We start from the raw sequence: 22,166 nt of genomic DNA, 5'->3' as shown, positions 1-22,166 counted from the left end.
TGAATATAAACTTGACTTGGTCATAGTAAATTGACCGAGTCAATTGTTTTTGCAGTGTGAATAACACAAAAGTGCTGTGTAGCAAAAATTTCCCTCTACTGAGTTGGTACTTAATCTAAATTGTGTTCCAGGATATTATTTTAAGAATGTTATAGCAAGCCAAGCATAATAAAAGGTTTTGACATGTCTTATTAACCAAGACAGAAAATTCGGTTTGAATTTGCAACAGTAATAGATTCGCCATATGAAGAATATTGTGAATTCAGTATCTGGTGACTCGAACAAAATAAAATAACAAAAGCACAATAATCCTGCTGCTGCCAGGCGACAACAGTAGTTCCCTATCTAATCAAAGCTTTGCATAATAACCGTTGCCGATTGAAGAGTTTGCGACAACACCCATATCTCTGTTGATGCAATGAGAAAGTGCAGACGTCAGATTCTTCAAATCTTCGGTAGTATGGACAGCACTAAGAGTTACTCGTAACCTGGTGAACAAAACTACGTATTTTCATTCAATACAATATACATACACATTTATCATTTTTCGGACTTCCTATACTATTTCATAGCGATATCATGTATATTTTATGGTTGTCTGATCATTAGGTAGTGGGGAGATTCAACTTTAAAGTCAGCAGACAGGAAGAAGGGGTAGCCAATACCTGCACGAGTTGTGAGGCACAGTTGGAGGTCTGATTGCAGTAACATGGAAACCAGATTCGAGTAAACGCCTGCTTGCACGAAGAGCGTTTTCTTCACTCCCGACAATGATAGATATAATATGACTTGTTACGGGGATTTGGGTAAGAGCATGGAAATCTTGTACTCGTCTCCAAATCTCCTTTCTCCTCCATTGCTCTTTTTTCGCCACAACAACAGCAGCTGCAATCATTATTGCTCTGTTAATATAAGCTATCACACTAACAAAAAGAAAATAGAAAGAATACAACTGAAAGCATGAAAAAAGGACAAGATAACGTAGCGGTTTAGAGTCGAGCAGGTAATAAGACATCTAATACAGGGTTCGAATGCACAAATTATTCTTTACTTCCCATGTTTTGTTAATACCTGGGTTGTTTCACCATTTCTGTTATGGACCTCTTCAAATATTCACAAAGAAAGTGTCTGTGGAGAACACAGAACTATTTTATCACTGTTGTTTCAACGTCAACAACTTTCTATATTTTTCGTTAACCCTTTTTGCCTATAAGTTGATGTTAAAGATTTCCATATATATGTTAGTGCCTAGCCCAAAGCTTGTTTTGTCTGGCGACTTTGGCAGGCTTGGCAAGCTCTGGATATCAAATTTTATGATGGTGCCCTGCCCAAGCACACCCAATTTGCTTAGTAGACAAAATTTTATGCAAGGAGTGGCTCAATGGAAAAAGTGTCCATGGGTACCTGGCACGTGCATGTTTCACCCCTAGCCGCGAGACGATAAAGAAACCATTTAGAGTTCAACAATAGTGGGGTAAACAATTCTCTATTTTAGGAGCTGCCATTTGAAGTCTCTATTATTTAAGCTTTTGAAGATCAATTTCTCTAATTTGAAGATTAAAGGTATAATTAGTAAATTGGATCAGAGTCTACCATGTGCAGCAGCAGCAATGGGAACTGGCAAAGCAGTTGAAAATATAAAAGCACGTCCTCTTGATATTAACAGCTGCTTCCACTTTTTGCTGTTCATTTGTCATTCACAAGATATGGATATCCGATCAGATATTCCTACACTAAGAAAAATGAATACATCCAGCGTTCAACACATCTCAATTCTACAGCAATATAAAGCAAGGTTACACAGTATAATTCAAAAAGAAAAGGAATACATAAAAATTGTCAAACAAATTAATCAAGTTGGTATCCTCAGATATTCTATAAAGATTAAAGCGAAAGTTAGTAAACCATCAGTCATAACTCAGATTGACATTGCCAAAATGCATGGCATATAAATGAAGGAGGTTTGGAGTTCAAAGTTGTAGATATTTTGCTTTTGATAAACAAAAAAGTAATTTATGTAGACACCCGACAACCTCCTAAAATTTCATGTTTATACTAGGAGCGAGAATTATTCATAGAGAAACCCCAATACTATATCAGACAATTCTAACTTACAATAGTATCATGTGATACAATGACCTAGGACCAGATTTTTGATACATCTGTTCAGGGGAAAAAATAGCAAGTAAATAGTTTATCATCAATTTTGACGATTTGTTAGAGCAAACACGTGTACACATCAAAGTACCCAAGTCTGAAACCTGGGACTACATTTTCATTCTAAATACTCTTTTTGTTTTAAATAGCAGGTAAGCCAAACTGTGTGATTTGTTTAACAACGAAACATTTCTTTAAATTAAACGTCCCTCATCTTTAGCCAACTTCTTTCCTCTTTCCGACCTCTATCTTGCCCCTTTCTTTCTCTTCTCATTTCCTGTTCTTCCCACGAAGTGTTTACTAATTAAGGTTTAGAATTTGGAACAACGAAGAAGAAAAAAATTAAGATCTATACATTTCTAGTCTAACGAAGAAGATATATGAAGAACAAATTTACGCAATGAAGGTTACAACTTACAAGATCTGCTGGCAAGTCTGGCTCTAAAGAAACTCTAAATATACCTCTAAGGGAACCTTTACTTAAGAGGTAAGACCGCGAAATATGATATAGCCTAAATAAAAAGTCTAGCCCAGGATGGATATGATCTCACGACTGTAGTCTATAACTAGAATCTATTCCAATTCTTAAAGTAATCAACGTAACAAGTCGTAAAGTTATTCTTGGAGTTATTTTATTTAGTTTTCTTATTTCAGCATTTAAAGGAATGATAAAACAAAGAATCAATAAATAACCTGCATGCTATGAACCCTCCGTGGCAACCTGCAGCTTTGCTCAAAGTGCCTACGCATATGTCAACATCACTTTCACAGTTATACTGCTCTGCAACTCCCCCACCATTCTTCCCACAAACAAATGTTCCATGAGCCTGTATCTACTTAAACGTTAGCAGTCTTGCTCCATATATAATGAGGAATTAATATAAAGAAACCATCTCCGTCATTGCTATAGCCTAAAAGAGGTTGACTAAGCAAAAGAACAGATAAGACAATCTTGTCTGTCATACAATTCTGGTCTGAGTTTTTTAACATTAGGTTCTGTTCTATTTAGAAAATAGAGTTATCTGCTCGGTTTTGGTTCCAGAATGGCTGTTAAAGAACCCATGGGCAACAAAAGGTGAGAAGTTTAGAACAAATTGGAGGGTATTTGGAAACGTTACAAACTGAACTACCGGAGCACCTTAAGAAGATTGTGAACGAGATGATACAGTCATAGTCCGGTTTTTGATCTATTTTGTTTAGAGCATTTGTTTATTTTTTGATTCAGTTTTTTGTTTAGGTTAGGGTCCCTTCAACCCGCTGACAATTCAAATAAAAAAAAAAGTTCAGAACAAATTTCAGATCCCTCTTTGCTAAACTGGATAAAGTGAAAAAATATTTAAATGTTACCACTTACATCATCAATGACCAACAAAAATCCATGCTTCTGACGGAGCTCTGCAAGTTCAACCATTGGTGCAAAATCCCCATCCATACTAAACAAGCTGTGGTGTAATGCGAATATTTGGAACATAAATCACTCAGTCCAAGAGAAAGTATTCATGAACCAGACCATCAAGTGAAGAAAAAAAATATAAGTAGAACTGAACCAGGTAAGATATAGATGTATCTAAGAGACATGGCATACATGATTAATCCACTACCACTATATCAAAATTCCATGCAGTACCCCAAATTGAGAAACATGAAATAACATTCATCACAGAGATCAATTAAAATGTTCACTAGTCCACTCAGTATGCTTCACGAAAGATTAATGCCAACTTTTTACATTCTCTAGGATAGAGTTTTGAACTCTAACAAACATATTTTGACTATAAGAATTTGCGCCAAATAAATGGTATTGCAGGAAACACCATATACTAATGTACTTACCCATCGCTGACAACAACTTTCTTTTGCATTGTGCAATTCGATCTGTTAAATGATATGAAACTCCGTGATCAGTACACCATGTAAACTATAAAAAAAAAAGTGAAACACAATTTGAAGAGGAGAAACCTACAATAAAGAATTAAGGTGGGCCATGTCACAGTGCCTATACACAAAGCTCTGAACTTCCTTTTGTCGTTCAGCCAGGCGGATTCCGTCAATTATTGATGCATGGTTAAGAGCATCCGAGAATATAGCAACTTTTTCTACGTCCGACGGTTTTCTATTTTCAGCTAGCAGGGTGCTAATACTACCCAGAGCTACCATTACAGCCATATTTGCTGCAAAACCTGTAGGACAGAGAAGGCAGTCCTGGAGCCATTCAGAATACCGAACATATTAGTTCTACAGAAAAAAAAAATGAAAAGTAATTAGCGAGAGGGCAACTGTCGAAAAAGTTGATCTATAACTGCCAACATATGGATAATCACGAAGAAGGCCAAAGGTCCAAATATGTAAGAGAACTTAAGTACTTATATCAGGACGTATGAGAAAGAAAAGAATCTGACCAGAAAGAATGTGAAAACTAAAAGTTCAACAAGCTATTTAAAAAAATCGTCTTATATCAGGAGGTATGAGGAAGCTTTGAACGGGACGGATCGTATGTGGAGACTCTGAGGAGTCGTGCTGCATTATTGGCGAGAACAAGATGACCTGAAGGTCACGAGTAGAACCAGGAGTTCGAGAAGGCTGGCTATGTACTAGGATGGAGCTCATAGCGTTGCACGCATGGTCATTAGGATTTAATTCCGCAAATTCAGCCCGTGTAGTTTTGAGTATATTTAAGCAAAGATCCATTCATTGAACCATAGTAAAAGCTGGCAATTACCTCTTTCTTCTTGAGATCTGCCAAGCATGATTCTAGTAAGCTGTGGTGATCGGTGTACCCACAAATCAAAGCTGAACCTCGTGGACCCATCCCATGTTCTAAAGCTGCCTAAATTGGAAGAATGTGAAATATCATTACTAGCATAATCAAAATAAATCATTAGTCTATGCGAAAAACTAAAAAAATAAAAAGAAAATAAATTAGCTTCAATTCATACCTTGGAAGCAGCCTTACGAACTGCCGGATGGGAACCCAAGCCCAAGTAATCGTTTCCTGAGAAAAGAAGCAACTTCTTTGATAGTTGGGGGCAATCCTTTAATTTCACATTCAAGTCTCCAGCTCTGTGAATGATCTCATCTCCTACACAACCAAAGGAACCACATTTCTATGTGATTTAGTTCAAATGACATGAATATTCTTATTTTTTGTCATATAGGATACATAGATACTCTTCTTAGACATTCGCAAACACTAAACTAGGTAAAATGTGAGATTTACACATTCTTTACATAATGTAATAGCGTTTGACCGTGACTGAAAAAATCGACGACCAAACAATTCTATGATGTCAAATTTGCCGTCATGCAACTCAAACTCAATTGGTAATAAGTGGTTACGAGATCACTCTTTTTCCATGTGGAACTATTCTCACACGCCACGTCAGTGTAAGGTCCTTTTAAGTCTAACACGCTTTCTTTTTCTTTCAGATGACGTGGAGCATGTGTGACTCTTAAACCAATCATGCGTGAGTCTTACTCTGATACCATGTTAAATTTGTGATAATGTAACTCAAACCCAAATTATAATCTACCCTTTTTTCCCATGTGGGACTATTCTCACATATAATAATATAATGGGCAATGACGAAGTTAGATTTTAGAACAGATGTTATTAATTCTATATTCATATATATATATATATATATATATATATATAGAGAGAGAGAGAGAGAGTAAGGGTTTAAGGGGTTTAATAATGTTCACCAGAAGTAGGAAGATTGTGAAACCATTGACGGAAAGTGGATTGGGAAATGTGAACTTGGACGGAAGATCGATCGGACGGACGGAGACTGTCGAAAGTCTCCAACTCATTTTCTTGTTGTTGTTTAATTAGGTTAAGATCATTGGTGGGGGGGTAGTTGTTGTTGTTGTTGTTGAGGGTGGAAATGGGTCTAAGAGATCGAAGAAGCTTCAGAGACTCCAATTTTGAAACTGCTTCCTCCACCCAAATATCCCAACTACTAGTATAAATTTTCACCTCCTCCATCCTCCTTAACACTATCTATCAGTCTCTACCATTTCTAGTGAGATAAAGTGAGATTTTATTCCTTTATATACACACTCACGTTTCCTACCTGTCCCAACTACGTTTCTAAATTACATAAGATAAATCTTGGTGATAAACTGCTTCCACTGAAACTAGATCCGAAGATCTCATGGACTTAAGAGGGATGTCCTATCGCTACACGAAAGGGTGGTGGACGCCACACTCGCATTATTACTTAGACCATGTTATACCCACACTGACCATTTGGTCGTCAAATTCGATTAAAAAGACAGGTAGTTTTAGGTCAAATCATTCCACGATAATAAAGACTTCGATCAACTAAATTTAACCTACGCGGACACCCTTTTTCAATTCGAAATTTAGCTTATGTTTTTCTTACCTACTTCATCTTTATCTTCCACACTTGACCACCATTCACCATATTCGACCATCATTCACCGCTTCCGACCACCATCGCTATCTTTTTCTATTTTTCTTTTGTTTTTTTTCTTTTCCTTCTCTTTTTTCTTTCTTCATCTCCCTCTCTCATTGTGTCACGGCCTTTTCGTCCCGTTAGGTCGACCCGGCATATTATGCTCAAAGACACGGGTCGATAGTGTGGAATATCAAATCCTAACGAGCTATTCAAGGGGCCAAACCTTAGGAGGGGGTGGTCTCCCTTCCTCATATGCATCCTGCATATGTCAAGACCTCGTGGATGGGGCGCTCGTCCATCCTAGCCTTTGGGCACGAAAGTGAGCTTCCTCGTGGCGCAACCCATGGGGCCGGCCTAGCATATGTGAGAGAAGCATATTGCATGGGTTCCCTTGTCATAGGAGATGGCTTGGGACAGTACCTGGAGATAGGTTACTGCGGGTTCCTTTGGAAGGCGTGTTACATGTTCTCATGCCATGGCGAGGCGTGCGTCGTGTTAGCATATTCCATAAGGAGGATTGAGCTATTCAAGGGGCCAAACCTTGATGTGCTATGTTGGGCATGAGGTAGCTTATTGGAGATGGATGCTCCTATGCCCAATGTCCGGATGGTAAGCTGAGATATAAAGTGCCGGATGCTTGAGACTAGATGGCAAGATCCGCATATGCGGCTTGGTGTGCTCCGCACATATGTTGGTATCCTTTATAGTGGGCGAGAGTCTATGACTCAAGGAAGCGTTATACGGGACGGCTCGAGCTATGCTCGTAGGTTGGGACACGTTGGTGTCATGCCGCATTATTGGTTGGGAACCAAGGTGACTTGATAGTCGAGATGCTCCGAATATGTTCGGGAAGGCTGGTTATGTACTAGGAGGGAGTACATGACGCCGCACGGCACGTTAGGATTTGATATTCCGCACTATCGACCCGTGTCTTTGAGCATAATATGTCGGGTCGACCTAACGGGACGAAAAGGCCGTGACACATTGTCTCTTTCCTTGCCGGAACTTCTTTCGTATAAGACGAAGAGGAAACCTTCTTTGAGAGTCACCCACTGAACAAGTTGAACAAGTACGATTAGAGGCAATGCCCATCTTCCTTCTTCTTCGACAAAAATGACCGGTCGGTGACACTCTTCTTTTTCTCCTGCTTCTCCTTTTTCTCCTCCTCTTCTCTTATCTCTCTCTACCATTACCGACGAAGGGGGTCCTCTCCTTTGCAGAGAGGACGAGGAGGATGAAAATGGGCACGAGGAGGAGGAAGATGTGCATGAGCTGGAGGAGGAGGAAGATAGGCATTGCATCCTATTAACCACATTGCCTGTAACTATTTGTGGGTCTGCCTTTAAGGAATTTGTCTTTAATAAGAAAAAACATATCTACAAAATCTCCCTTTTTAATTTTGAAAATAGTGTTTTAGTTCGGAAGTAAAAGACATCCATGAACATAACCTACCAGAGATACCTGGCCAGTAACTGCACAGACCAATCGACCTGATGCTGCCAACGTGAAAGAGAACTTGTTCGTTAGGGCCTAGCCGGAAAGCGACATATGATACAAAGTCCTCTCCATCTATTTTAATATTTTCATGGTGTTCAAAGAAAATGAATACATGAAGATTACTACAGGAAGGAAAAAAAAAGACAAGTTGTATAATAATAACATTAGTATAATATTAAATCAAATCAGCTACTTTTACATAATATCAGAAGAGAAACTTGGGACAGTAGTAAGTTACTAATGATTTCAACCCAATTGCTCATTATTTGTTTCAAGTAAAAGATCTAACTACTACTAGGTAAACTGCAAGTAATTTTTCTTTATATACAAAAGCTCCATCTAAACTACAGTTCTCTTGAACTCAGTGGCAAAAGTAAACTAATCTAATAAAACAGTCTTCTAGTAAACACCATAACTTAGTTCGCACTTCATTACTGGAAAGAGTAGGGCGGCTACTTTAGTTGATCGATCCTCCATAATTAGGCAACAATGGGTTGGGTTTCCCGAAAACAGCTTCATATTCTTTTCTGTTCTTTTATACATCTCCTCTAACGGGCGATTACTTCATTCTTGAAGATATTCTACTAGCTCTTGCCCCCATTGTCCGTACCTTTAATTAGTAAATATTATAAAAGTAGCTCTATCCTCGCCTCCAGTCTTTCCATTCTCTTGACATTGAAGCATTTTGTCTGACGGGTTGTTCTACATTGCTGTTATTACTAACGTCTTTCTTGCAGATGCATGAAGATGGGTATTCGTGGAATTCACCTCGTCCGGATTTAATCTCCTCAGGCTCTCCTAGAAAGCCTATCTGGCAGGATCTTACCTTCCTTGCAAATGTATCCCAATCCATCTCATGCCGATTCATGAATATTGAGCTCAGTTTTTTTGCGTTTGGTCTGATTGTTCTCTTATGCCCCATGTACCTCCTTTCATCCACATTCCACAACATATGTCAAGAAAGTCAATCATGTGAAATAGAATCAAATTACAAACTCAAGAAACGCCCAAAGGTCTAATACGTACACAAAATCTGTAAGGCTAAAGGAAATCACACTATTTCGGCCAAAAAATAGTTCAACTCATGCATTAGATATTATGTATTTTTATAATCCCCAGGGGAGTGAAAGGTTAGTGCTTCCCCATAGAACTTCTCTCTCAAACCTTCTATAATGTCAAATGCTCTTCGGCATGAGCCTCTTAACTGACTGAGGTACTTAACAAGTACTACTTTTGCTTACTGGATATGCTGTTTATAGAGATAGTTTGTGAAGGACTTTGACTTCTTCTAAAAGGTTGATCTAAATTAGCATACACCTCATTAGAGTCTGTGTTTGAAATTCATGGTTTCATGGATACTGGGAAGCATTAAGTAATCTTACGTGCACCAGCCTTTGGTGCAGTGGTTGGACACCTCTCTTCAGTCCAAGATGTCGTGGGATCGAGTCTTGGTGGAAGCAGTTTGCCATCAATATTTATCCCACGTAATTTAGGCTATAAATAATGTAATAATTTGTCGGGCTTTATGCCTCTTTGTTGTTGGGCTTTAGGCCTCTTTCATTCTTGGTTTAAATCAGACAGTTATCGTGCTTATTCCATCTTCATGATGTATCAATGCCTTGTAACGACTAACGTAGATCGTAGTTGAATTCTCAAAAAAAAAAATATAGCTTTACATAATTCAATAATCAACAATCAATACCATACAAGGAAATGTTTGGATGTGAGCAGATTTAAGGTTAACTTTTAACTTTTAAGTGCTTTGGATGATAGTAGAACAAGCTTCTAATCAAATATGCGGTATTAGAACTTCACAAAACCTTTTTTACTTTTCATTGCTGAAGTTTAATGGTTCAGACAATAGAATAGGATTCTGCTTCTTCCACTGGTCCTTTGCTCATAAATTTTTAGAATCAATATATCTTGATATGACGAAAACTTGAATTCAGAGTTTTATTTTCTTTTGTTTAAGAGACTTATAAATGAAATGTTATCCATAGTGGAAAAGACATTGTGTCCAACAATAGGAGAGAAACAGAAATACTGAGGTTTGGTACTTACCTTCGACCTGCAAGTATCTTAGCCATATTCCCATTGTTATTTGTGACGAACACGTCACTTTCATCACAGACTATATAGTCAAGAGCAGCAAGGCGAGACGAGAAAGGCAGGAAAGGTTTCAACTCTTCAGTTGCAAGCATTTCTTTTGTGTAAAAATTTGGGAAAAGCTCTCTAAGTGGCTTCAGAGTCTCTTCTCCACCATATATTTCTCCAGATGCAACATACAGGTAAGAATCATTTTTGAAACCAAGTCCCCTCAGCATCAAACCCACTTCATGAGGAGTGAGAGGACATTTTCCTCTTTTTCGCTCCCCGTCTGGACTTAAATCCTGCTAAAATTAAGAAAGATAAAAGAATAACACAAGTAAATGTAGTCAAATATTTCTTAGACTCGGAAACATCGATATACAAATTTATTCGTCTTATGAAGGATGAATCTTTTAGAGCTTAGTTCTTAAATAGCAAAATTTTGCTCTCTTTTTCGTATAGCAAATACTCAGAACGGCTGTGAATCCTACTGAGAGGTATTGAAGATCATATAGTACTATAATGTTGAAGGAACATTAAGATTTGTGTGAGCCATTAAAACAACAGTCTTTGTTTCCTCAAATAGTTCTACAAGAATCATAAATATTCAAGATTCATGGGGAAGTGGGAACAAAAGAAAGTATATGGATCTTACAGGGAGTGTCGCCCAACGCTTTCTCAGAGCAGCCAGCTCATTTTTCTCTTTTTCACCTCCTCCATAATAACAACCAGAAAATGCTAGCATATCAGGTTCAAACCTGCCGGTAATTAAAGTACTTAAAATTTACGAATGCGGATTGTCATATGTTCCTATGGAAGCCCTCATCACAAGAATGGACACATATTTTCCGAATAAGTTCTTTGTCTATATTGATGGGCGTTGTTGGCCTAGTCTGTATAACCTCATTAATGGGGGATTGCCCCTAGTATTGCTCATTTTAGTAGATCAACCGATATAGATTTTCTAATTACAACTATCAATTTATTACTTTAAAGATATTTCCTTCAAAATGAGATAACATAGTAGTCGACTCTTATAGGATATCTAGCAACTAGGTATATATTAATAACCTCATAGCATTACGTAGTACGTACTGGTCGTCTGCTATAGGCAGGCTATATACAAGGCGTAAGTTGTAGTTAATTCAATTTAAGTTATAATACAAACTCCAGTGCTCATCTTCTCCGTTATTTATTGCTATCTTATGACGATGGAGAAGTATCCTTGGGCAATTGGGTGCACGGGGGCATTGAGAACCCCACTTGAATAGTTTCCCGGCAGAGTGCCAATCAAAGTTCTTAGGTCACAGTAATGCTATTATAACATATGACTGCAGCTGTGATTAGGGGTTATTACACATGTAGAGTACTATCTCCTTTAAGGGGAGTACCTTTAGTATTTTCTTTTAGTATAATCAATAGCAACAAAGGAAATAAGCTCAACTTCCCATTTCTTGCAATCATGCATTAGTATTCCAGAACTCAAGCTCAATTCTCCATCCAAACTTAAGTATACCTTAAGTGAATAGCAATGAAACGTGTAGCCATCTTCCGCATTCTCATTGCCAGTTCTTTACCTAGTTCCTCAATGGCTCGTGTGAACCTTAGAGCATGGTAATTAACCCGACAACGTAGCTTTTGTAGTTCTTCGTCAAGACTGTTGGCGAGCCTGTAATCAAACTTCGTCAGCTGCACAGCCTGCATATCAAGTGTGATGGTATCAAAACAGAAAACATGACAAAGGAAACTAATCAATATCATCACGACATATTCAAACTTAGCAAAATGGAAGCAAAAAATTGTATAACACAAAACTTGATCACAGGCCACAATTTACATCATCTTCATTTATAAATGGAAACTGCTGAAAGGTTAAGATAAACCCAAGAAAAACTTGATCGCACAGGAACTAGTGATCACTATGCTCTGACACCTCATTCCAGAAGTTGACTCAGACATTTGATAAGAAAAAGAGATACGAGTAGAAAAGGTCAATTATGGAAGTAAGTTACCTAAACTGTATAAACTTAACTACGCCCTGTAATATAAATACATGATAAGGGCTCACAATGTCAAATTAGGCCATAAACTAAATGTGAACGCGAGCCACAGCAGCATGTCACAGCCCATCTAAAGTACCCCCAAACAGCAGCTTATACCTGGGCCGGACAGCAGCTAAAGCACCCAGAACAGCAGCCAAGCAGCCTAGACAGCAGCCCAAACAGGAACCAAACAGCACCATTGGACCAGGCTGCATTTGTACATAGTTGGAGCACCTTCTTTGGCCCAGCCCAAGGAGTTTTCTAGAGATGGCAAGGAGATATTTCCTAGAGATACTTGGAGCCCAAGTAATCTAGAGATTTCCATCACCATTAGATGTGTTACATGTGGGTAAATCCTAGCCGTCCATTGTATATAGGAACTAGTATAAATAGGGGATCACCCCTCATTTGTAAAGCATCCAAGTAAGGATTCAAAGCAATAGTGTGAGAGTTGAGTGACTTGGGAAACGTGCCCAAAAGCCTTCTTGTATACAAAGAGTTCTTAGTAATAAAGATCAAAGTTCTCTTTAGTTGGTGCACACTTTGGAAGCTTATCTTTCTTGGGTCTTTGCCTATTTAGTCAAGGTTACTTAGGCATTTGGGAAGGTTAAGGCTTAGACTTGTACTTAGGAGGAAGCTAAGTCAAGTGCCGCACGGTGCTAAAGTAAGAGCGAAAACTTTACCCTGTGACAGTTGGTATCAGAGCCAGGTCGGAACTATGTCGAGCGAAGTGGAGAACGTTACTCTGCCAGAGCCAAGGAAGGAAGGAAGGTCCAAGACCAAGGGTGGTAAGTCTGCTAGAGAGAAGTCTGCAGAAAGGGACGCTTCCATAGAGGCAAGGTTGGAGCAACTAGAGACCAAGTTTGACATGTTGCTGGGACGTGTCGAGAAGGTTGAAGAATCCTTTCCTGACCTCAGTGAGGGGGTAGAAAAGGTTATGGGAAGTCAGAATGAGGCTATATCCAATCTTGAAAAGTCCATAGAGACTACCGTGGAGGTGCTCAAGAGGGAGATGGCAGCTATAGCCAGACCTTCCACTGCGGTCGAGAGGATGCATGCCCAGTTTGAGGAGTTCAGGACCCGGATTGCTCTACTAGAGAAAGCCGTGGCGAACGGTGCAGGACCCTCCACTAAAGATGGACCAAGGGTCAAGGTGCCTGACCCTGAGAGCTTTACTGGAGCAAGGAATGCCAAGGAGGTTGACAACTTCATATGGCATATGGAGCAGTACTTCAAGGCTATCTACCTTGAAGACCCAGAATCCATGGTGAGCACAGCAGCCATGTACCTGAAAGGAGATGCCTTAACATGGTGGCGACGCAAATCAGGCGAAGTCGAGAAGGGACTCTGCAGGATGTACTCTTGGGAAGACTTCAAAAAGGAATTCAAGGCGCAATTCTTCCCGGAGAATGTTGAGTATCGGGCTCGTGACAAGCTGATGAATCTCAAGCATACAGGTAGCATCACCGACTATGTTAAACAATTCAATACCCTTATGCTTGATATAACCCACATGACCGACGAAGACCGACTTTACTTCTTTCTCCATGGTCTCAAACCCTGGGCTGCAACCGAACTACGTAGAAGAGGGGTTGAAGACCTACCCACTGCCCTTTGTACTGTAGAGAAGCTTGATGATTATACGTATAGGTCTGACCAAAGTGCAAAGACCAAATCATCTAAGGGCAACCAGGGCAAAAGTGGGGGAGAAAGCAAGCAACCACCGAGGGACACCCGTAGAGATGCCCCTAAGAAGGGTCAGAAGGGCCCAAGGGACTGGAAGGGCAAGTGGAAGACGACAGCCCGTCCAAAGAAATTCTTCTTATGCACAGGAGACCACATGTCATACGAATGTCCCATGAGAGCTAAACTCAATTCTCTCTTGACCGAACCTGATGAGAACCAAGAAGAGCCACACATGGGTTCCATTAGTCTCAATGCTCTCAAGGGAACCCAACCCACCAAACTCAGGAAAGGAAGGAGCCTTATGTATGCTGACATCCTACTTGGTGGGAAAGCTACTAGGGCCATGACCGATTGTGGAGCCACAGATAACTTCATAATCCCAGATGAGGCTAGGAGATTGGGACTTAAGTATGAAGGAGACGCGAGTAAGATGAAGGCTGTGAACTCGCCTCCTAAGACCGTGCATGGAGTAGCACGGAACGTACCACTAAAGATTGGCACCTGGAGTGGTACTGTGGACTTCATGGTAGCAGACATGGATGACTTCAAGGTTGTCCTTGGGTTAGATTTCATGGAGCATGCCAAAGCAACCATTAGCCCTTACTTGAATGTTGTCAGCATCCATGATGAGAAGTCACCATGTATGGTACCTGCCGTTCGGGCAAAGGAGAAGAGACGTTCCTTGCCACACTCAAAGAGGAACCTGATGGGGCAGAAGGACCAGTCCCTATTGAAGTTCAAGCTGTCCTTGAGGAGTACAAGGACATTATGCCAGATGAGCTGCCAAAGAAGCTTCCACCAAGGAGAGAGGTGGACCATGAGATCGAGTTGGAGCCGGGGTCCAAGCCGCCTGCCTTGGCCCCTTACAGGATGGCACCTCCTGAGTTGGCAGAGCTGAGGAAGCAACTCAGGGAGCTACTTGATGCAGGATTCATCCAACCTTCCAAATCACCTTATGGGGCGCCAGTGCTCTTTCAAAAGAAACACGATGGGAGTCTACGTCTATGCATCGACTACCGAGCACTGAACAAGGTGACAGTAAAGAACAAATACCCTATCCCTCGGGTGGAGGACTTGTTTGATCAATTAGGTGGTGCAAGGATCTTCTCAAAGCTAGAATTGAGGTTAGGCTACTATCAGGTACGAATAGCCGAAGGAGATGAGCCCAAGACCACTTGTGTCACCAGGTATGGAGCTTATGAATTTCTAGTTATGCCCTTTGGTTTAACAAATGCTCCTGCCACATTCTGCACCCTCATGAACAAGGTATTCCATCCTTACTTAGATAAATTCGTAGTTGTTTACCTGGATGATATAGTAATATATAGTCATACCATGGAGGAGCACCTTAAACACCTAAGGTCCTTCTTGGGGCTTGTTAACTATTACCGGCGGTTCATCGAGGGATATTCCAAAAGAGCTGCCCCACTCACTGATCTTCTGAAGAAGAACCAAGCTTGGCTGTGGACTGATAAATGCCAAGCTGCCTTTGATGATCTAAAGCAAGCTGTTATGAAAGAGCCCGTACTTAGCTTGCCAGATCATACTAGACCTTACGAGGTATATACAGATGCTTCTGACTTTGCTATTGGAGGTGTTCTTATGCAGGAGGGTCATCCCATTGCATATGAAAGTCGGAAGCTTAACGATACGGAGCGGCGCTACACGGTCCAAGAGAAAGAGATGACAGCTGTGGTGCACTGCTTAAGGACATAGAGGCACTATCTTCTGGGCAACTTCTTCACAGTGTACACTGACAATGTTGCCACAAGCTACTTCCAGACCCAGAAGAAATTAAGTCCTAAGCAAGCAAGGTGGCAAGACTTTCTGGCCGAGTTTGACATGAAGATGGAATATAAGCCAGGCCGCACCAACCATGTTGCTGATGCACTAAGTCGAAAGGCAGAGCTAACATCCTCAAGGCTTTGTGCAATAGTCAGTCAACCCGACACTTTATACTTGGACCGGATACGAGAAGGACTTCAACATGACTCCCATGCACAGAAGCTAATGCAGGCCGCTCGTGAAAGGAAGACCAAGAAGTTCTGGGTGGATAATGGTCTTCTCTTTGCAAAAAGGAACAGGCTTTATGTGCCAAAGTACGGGGATCTCCGTCGGACACTCCTAAGGGAATGTCATGATACCAGGTGGGCAGGACATCCAGGCCAGAGGAGGACTATGGCATTACTCGAGCTGAGATACTATTGGCCAAAGATGATGGAGGATGTAGAATCCTATGTGAGAACCTGCCTCATATGCCAGCAGGATAAAGTGGAGCAGAAGAAGGCAGCAGGACTATTGGAGCCACTTCCTATAGCAGAGAAACCTTGGGCAAGTGTCTCTTTGGACTTCATTTCTGCCTTACCCAAAGTTGATGGGTTAGGTTCCATACTTGTGGTGGTTGACAGGTTCACCAAGTATGCTACCTTCATCGCTGCACCTACCGACTGCACCGCCGAACAAGCCGCAAGGTTATTTGTGAAGCATGTAGTCAAGTATTGGGGTATACCTGCCAACATTGTTAGTGATCGGGACCCAAGGTTCACTGGCAAATTTTGGACGGAGATATTCAAGTTACTTGGGTCGGAGCTATCTTTCTCTACGAGCTTCCATCCTCAGACAGATGGGCAGACAGAACGGGTCAATGCACTCTTAGAGCTATACTTAAGGCACTTCGTCACAGCCAACCAAAGGAATTGGGTGGAGCTCCTAGACATTGCCCAGTTTTGCTATAATCTGCAGAAGAGTGAATCGACTGGGCATAGTCCGTTTGAGTTGGCTATAGGCCAACAACCACTTACCCCACTTACTCTTGCAGGTGGGTATAAGGGTGCAAGCCCGGCAGCTTTCCAGGTTGCCAAAGGATGGCAAGAGGAGCTTGACGTTGCCAGATCTTACTTAGAGAAGGCCGCCAAGAAGATGAAGAAATACGCTGATCAAAAGAGGCGTCCTTTGGAGTTCCAGGTTGGAGACTTGGTGATGCTCAAGTTCAACCAAAATCAGTTCAAGTCCCTTCGAAGGGTGCACAAGGGGTTGATCAGGAGGTATGAGGGACCATTCCCCATACTTAAGAAGGTCGGGAAGGCATCTTACAGGTTGGAACTTCCAGCACATCTCAAAATCCATCCCGTCTTTCATGTAAGCTGCCTCAAGCCTTATCATGCGGATCCAGAAGATGCAACCAGAGGCCAGAGCACCTGTGACAATGACTACCTCCTTTGACAAAGAGGTAGAAAGCATCGAGTCCCATCGGCGGGTTTCCAGAGCAGGACGCGTCTATAAGGAGTACTTAGTGCGATGGAAGGGGCTACCAGACAGTGAAGCAAGCTGGGAGCATGAAGACACCTTATGGCAACATAGGGATCTTATCGCCAAGTACCATGAGGAGACCGCAACGAGGACGTCTGCGGCTTAAGTGGGGGAGAATGTCACAGCCCATCTAAAGTACCCCCAAACAGCAGCTTATACCTGGGCCGGACAGCAGCTAAAGCACCCAGAACAGCAGCCAAGCAGCCTAGACAGCAGCAGCCCAAACAGGAACCAAACAGCACCATTGGACCAGGCTGCATTTGTACATAGTTGGAGCACCTTCTTTGGCCCAGCCCAAGGAGTTTTCTAGAGATGGCAAGGAGATATTTCCTAGAGATACTTGGAGCCCAAGTAATCTAGAGATTTCCATCACCATTAGATGTGTTACATGTGGGTAAATCCTAGCCGTCCATTGTATATAGGAACTAGTATAAATAGGGGATCACCCCTCATTTGTAAAGCATCCAAGTAAGGATTCAAAGCAATAGTGTGAGAGTTGAGTGACTTGGGAAACGTGCCCAAAAGCCTTCTTGTATACAAAGAGTTCTTAGTAATAAAGATCAAAGTTCTCTTTAGTTGGTGCACACTTTGGAAGCTTATCTTTCTTGGGTCTTTGCCTATTTAGTCAAGGTTACTTAGGCATTTGGGAAGGTTAAGGCTTAGACTTGTACTTAGGAGGAAGCTAAGTCAAGTGCCGCACGGTGCTAAAGTAAGAGCGAAAACTTTACCCCGTGACAAGCAGTACCGTGCTTATTTTCAAGACTGCAGCTGTAATATATAGCATAAAGTCCCTAAAAGAAAAAAAAAATGTTATTTCAAAGGTCTTCTTACACGTCTCCTCAAGAGTATTGGCAGAACTTGATCAAGGTAATATTCAGGATCAGATTTCCTGGGAACACGCATTGTATATGGAGGTTTTTCCATCGATCTCATTACTTTATCAGGGATTCTTTTCACGATGGTGACATCTCTTGCTAGGGAGGAGATGAACCAGTCGACGTCAAAAATGTTGAGAAAGTCACTGCATGTCAAGGATCTACTATCAGGTTATAACACAAGGAAAAAATAGCATTTAGTTTAAATAACAACCATATATAGATAGATCTATTGTGGATGACACTATGGACGCTTATACTGTCAATCACGCGACGCAAACCCAACTTACCTATCATCTTTCCAGAAGGAATGATGGTCCAGCTCAGGTACAACTAGTGTAGCATTAAGAATTCGAGCAACAACTACCGCATCAGTTATCTGTAAGTTAGAAAATAAGAAAACAAATGCACTCATGTCAATTCAAACCGTATGTTAGAAGATAATTCATTCCAAAGAAAATGAATATTTAAATGAATTTATCAGAGAAAAATGGATTTCACAAAGGGAAGGAGACAAATTCCCAAAAACAGGGGAAACAGAAACCCACGGTCTCAGGAAGAATCTTTTCGATCTTCAACCAAAAGAACAAAAGATTACATAGTATTCAACAAAGCCTTCCAATCAATCACAACCGTCAAATAATGCATGTTTTTTCAACCACCCCCTGCCCTCGTGCAATGGAACATGTTGCTCTCAACAGCTCCAACAATGGTCTCTGCTTGGATTCTTAAGCCCTTAAAAACCACCTACTTTCTCAATTTCCAGATACTCCATATAATTCATTCCTAAATCACAATAATGTAACAGGCATGCTCAAGCCTTGTTCACGGATTCGTGAATCAGAAAATTTTGAGTATTGAGGTAGGCATGCTCTTATACTCATTAGTACTATTAAGCATTATCCTAAGGATCACGAACAATTTCTTTCATCAGAAAAGAAATGGTAATTTGAATCCACAGAAGGAAAGTATAACGCAAAAGTAGATTTGTTAGCCATTTCATGATCCCTTGATGGTTCCAGAAGACATCTAACATTGCCGACAAAATTAGAGGTCTATTAGATGTAGGCACACTTGAACACTGAATATCCAAAATATTGCTATGTGAGCTTTCAGATGTGTTTATACGCATCCATAGACCAATATAGAAGTGAATCTTCACTTACCCCTGTTCTTTGCTGGTTAAGGCCTCCACTTGTTGCAATAAGCAAGTAGCCGTTAGATGAGCGCTCATTTATAGCACCTAGGAATATGATAAACAAATAGAAAGAGATTAAATCTATGAAGAGTATCGTCGTTATTAAGGTAAAACCAAATAGTAGGCCAACAGAAATGTGACAAAAGAGGCTGTGACCGTGTGAATATAAGTGTTCCTCTTCATTATCCCAATTGTTCAACATCATTTTTCCCAAACTCATTGGGGTTGCACGCTCTTAAATCTTATCACAAATACAGGGGATCGAAGAAAAGCAGCGATGGTTCCACATCCTATAATCTAGCAGGGATACACATACTCCGATTTACAAGGTGAACAGTGTCTACTTTTCAGAAAAGATAATTATCCAGTTAGCACCCTTACTACAGTATATTCAAGAGAAAAGTATTTGGTCATAATATGTTCTTGATGACAAGACAACACAAGCAGTGTTTTAGGATCACCAACAAAATAGCAACTTTTTCGTGGAAACAATTTCAGAAGATTGCTATGTAAAATATGTGTCACAACAGTAAATTAAAATTGCATACTGGTGGATTGGTGGGAATGCATCAAGTTATCCCCGGAAGAGTGTTTTTTGTACAACGCAAAACAAGTAGGTATTAGCAGGAGCACTTCCTTTCTGGAAAAAAACACACAAAATAGAAGCACCTTACGTGTGAAACCAGGGCCTCTGTAACTACATCCATGGTAAAACTTTGAAGACTGTGATTTCCATATATCAACTGGTGCATGACGACTCCTATCCTGCAAATTGTTACCAAAAGACATATGTTAGGAATGCTTAATCTAGAACTCAAATAGCACAAGGCATTTAGCCATTTGCAATCAATATTTAAAATATGTTGATCCACCGTTGAAGATCAACCCAAGATAGAAATGGAAAATGGTTTATCGCCCTTTAGTTTCCTATGAAGAAATAAAATTTATTATAATAAGGAAAAAAAAAAGTTACTTGGCCCCCTAGTTTATGGACAATAGCCATTTTCCACTAATTCTCCAAAATGCAAATTGCATCCTCCAAGTTTCCATTGAACGGATGTGTTTTATGTTGTATACAACTTGGCTGAATCACATCACCTCTTCTTCGGATGTGAAGTTAAAAAGACTGGAAATCTTAACTATTAACTTAGTGATATGACAAATGAGGAAACCATAACGTTATACCCTATATCTCAAGAACTCAGAGTAGAACTTAAATTGCAAGCCCAATATACATTTCAAGCTACCTAATCCTCGAAAGAGTAGATGCTTTACAAGTCATGTACAAACATAGTGTATCCCAACATAAAACTAAACTAAACCAACAAATAAACAACAGACAAGCAAACACGAGTACACGACTTAGTGCATATTCTCTCTATGTCAAGGGAAGCTCAGTAGATTGCAGATGAAAAACGTGATTGCTTATTCGGTTCCAAATTCGAAAGCTGTTCTAGAGGAACGGGTTTTTGTGTTGTTCACGGCCTCTTTCTCTCTAAAGCCTGCGCTTTATACTTCATATTAAGATTTAAAGCTGCTTAATCAAACTCTCACTAAAAACCCAGTTTAGGAAACTAGTTAGACATACACTCAAGTTGAATCACCCATTTTGTTTCGAAGACAAAGCTCAAGCTTATAATATGATGGGCATGCTACTACCTTCACCAACTGACCTATCAATCATTCATATGATCAAATTTATAAACCTATCTGAACCACCCATCACAATTACAAATTTATACAAACTAGTAAATCATTTTACTATTTAGTTTCTCTGAATGGGGAATCAAAAAAAAAAAAAATTAAAGATTTTTGTGAGAATGAGAGGAAACAAAATTAATACCAGTTTGTGATAGAAGAATGCTCCAGAATAGAACTCAAGGTAAGAAGCGAAATGTCCAGTCAAAATAGAAATTAAACCTAAAGTGAATAGCATCAACCCACATTTGAAAGAACGAGATGCTGATTTCTTCTGAAACCTCCAACTGAAATTCTGCTTCTGAAGATGAGATTTTGAATGTGAATGTTGATTATACAGAGCAAGATCAAATTTTCTAACTTTTCCTACTATTATTCCCATCGAACTCCTCATAGTAACAGCAATAATAACCAGACATAAAACCTAACCATGATCATCTTTCTCACCCATCAAAACAGAAGTTTTGGAGTGAAAGAGGAAGAGAGCAATGTCATTCAAGATCTAGTCTTAGTGGAAAATTTAGTAAATTTAAGAACATTGAAAGTTCCAATTTGCAATTCCAAATTAGGGATCCTAGTTAGGGTGAAAAATAGAGAGAGAGAGAAAATGCAGAGAAACAGTTGGAAGTGGAGAAAAAAAATTAAATTTTGGGGGTCCAAAGAGTTAACTAGATTGATAGAGAGGGCGCATGTCTTGTGGAACTTTGGGAGCAAGGGTGATGCTCTCTGCTCGGGCACTATCCAGGGTGAATCTCGACTAGGGTGGGTGCTTGATTTAGTTTAGAGATACAAAGTATTTTACTTTCTATCTCTAAATCTCGTCTCTATATATTTCGAACAGAACTCGACAGACATAGTGGTTGGATACAAAGACATTTTTCCTGTTAGAATACCTTAATGATACAATTCTAAGTAACAGTATGGGGTTTTATTTTTTACTCCCCTCTCATTGTTGATCTGATTTTATTTCTCATTGTTTGTTAATCAGACTTTTCAAATACGTCTCATAAGAAATAGGACAGATACTCTACAGTTTGAACTGAATTTCCACCTCAACACTACATATCTCACTTCAACTAATAGGCGACTATGAGATAGTTGAAAGACAGTATTACTCAAAGCTAGTCTTTCTGTATTGGTTGTCGACACGAAAATGATACGACACACCCCATTTTCTTGAGATTGACAATACCCA

General features: G+C 40.1%; 2 protein-coding genes across 7 annotated transcripts; both read right to left on the bottom strand.

Moving 5' to 3' along the window:
- Positions 1–166: 166 nt before the first annotated feature.
- BIOF (biotin F) lies at positions 167–6,395 on the bottom strand. 3 transcript variants are annotated; one of them, XM_086662046.1, is made up of 11 exons: positions 6,296–6,395; positions 5,860–6,230; positions 5,094–5,236; positions 4,877–4,984; positions 4,121–4,359; positions 3,991–4,032; positions 3,512–3,599; positions 2,851–2,984; positions 1,594–1,682; positions 666–885; positions 167–488 (listed from the first exon to the last, which is right to left on the bottom strand). In XM_086662046.1, exons 2-11 carry the CDS (start codon positions 6,140–6,142, stop codon positions 350–352), a joined length of 1,485 nt encoding a protein of 494 aa, XP_086518172.1. In that variant the 5' UTR covers positions 6,143–6,230; positions 6,296–6,395; the 3' UTR covers positions 167–349. The 3 variants fall into 3 exon arrangements, with proteins under 3 accessions (XP_086518172.1, XP_086518171.1, XP_086518174.1); XM_086662045.1 differs by lacking the exon at positions 6,296–6,395 and having other exon boundaries at positions 5,860–6,263; XM_086662048.1 differs by lacking the exon at positions 6,296–6,395 and having other exon boundaries at positions 4,877–4,980; positions 5,860–6,145.
- Positions 6,396–8,228: 1,833 nt separating this feature from the next.
- On the bottom strand, positions 8,229–21,974 carry LOC147560042 (O-fucosyltransferase 29-like). 4 transcript variants are annotated; one of them, XR_015234725.1, is made up of 9 exons: positions 21,117–21,623; positions 19,948–20,038; positions 19,242–19,318; positions 18,366–18,454; positions 18,032–18,221; positions 11,680–11,861; positions 10,819–10,921; positions 9,705–10,465; positions 8,229–9,467 (listed from the first exon to the last, which is right to left on the bottom strand). XR_015234725.1 is itself a non-coding variant. In XM_086662038.1 (9 exons), the coding sequence occupies exons 1-9, from the start codon at positions 21,363–21,365 to the stop codon at positions 8,716–8,718; spliced, it is 1,599 nt and encodes a 532-aa protein (XP_086518164.1). In that variant the 5' UTR covers positions 21,366–21,974; the 3' UTR covers positions 8,229–8,715. The 4 variants fall into 4 exon arrangements, 2 of the variants coding, with proteins under 2 accessions (XP_086518164.1, XP_086518163.1); XM_086662038.1 differs by having other exon boundaries at positions 8,229–9,004; positions 10,137–10,465; positions 21,117–21,974; XM_086662037.1 differs by having other exon boundaries at positions 8,229–9,004; positions 10,137–10,468; positions 21,117–21,637.
- Between the last annotated feature and the right edge of the window lie 192 nt (positions 21,975–22,166).

The sequence above is a fragment of the Eschscholzia californica genome, unplaced genomic scaffold (assembly GCF_041429995.1).
Source record: "Eschscholzia californica isolate CP2 unplaced genomic scaffold, dmEscCali1.0.p SCAF_2, whole genome shotgun sequence".
NCBI lineage: Eukaryota > Viridiplantae > Streptophyta > Magnoliopsida > Ranunculales > Papaveraceae > Eschscholzia > Eschscholzia californica.
Note: the sequence above shows the minus strand (reverse complement) of the source record. Positions and strands in the feature narration are given on the sequence as shown.

Excerpts from the sequence above, each read along its gene's own strand:
- BIOF (XM_086662046.1), bottom strand. The coding sequence starts at position 6,142 with ATGGAGGAGGTGAAAATTTATACTAGTAGTTGGGATATTTGGGTGGAG. Across the intron at positions 5,237-5,859 it reads TCACAATCTTCCTACTTCTG|GAGATGAGATCATTCACAGA; the intron begins GTGAACATTATT and ends TTGGTTGTGTAG. Across the intron at positions 4,985-5,093 it reads TTCGTAAGGCTGCTTCCAAG|GCAGCTTTAGAACATGGGAT; the intron begins GTATGAATTGAA and ends CTTCCAATTTAG.
- LOC147560042 (XM_086662037.1), bottom strand. The coding sequence starts at position 21,365 with ATGAGGAGTTCGATGGGAATAATAGTAGGAAAAGTTAGAAAATTTGAT. Across the intron at positions 18,455-19,241 it reads TTAACCAGCAAAGAACAGGG|ATAACTGATGCGGTAGTTGT; the intron begins GTAAGTGAAGAT and ends TCTAACTTACAG. Across the intron at positions 11,862-18,031 it reads CAATACTCTTGAGGAGACGT|GCTGTGCAGCTGACGAAGTT; the intron begins GTAAGAAGACCT and ends CTTGATATGCAG.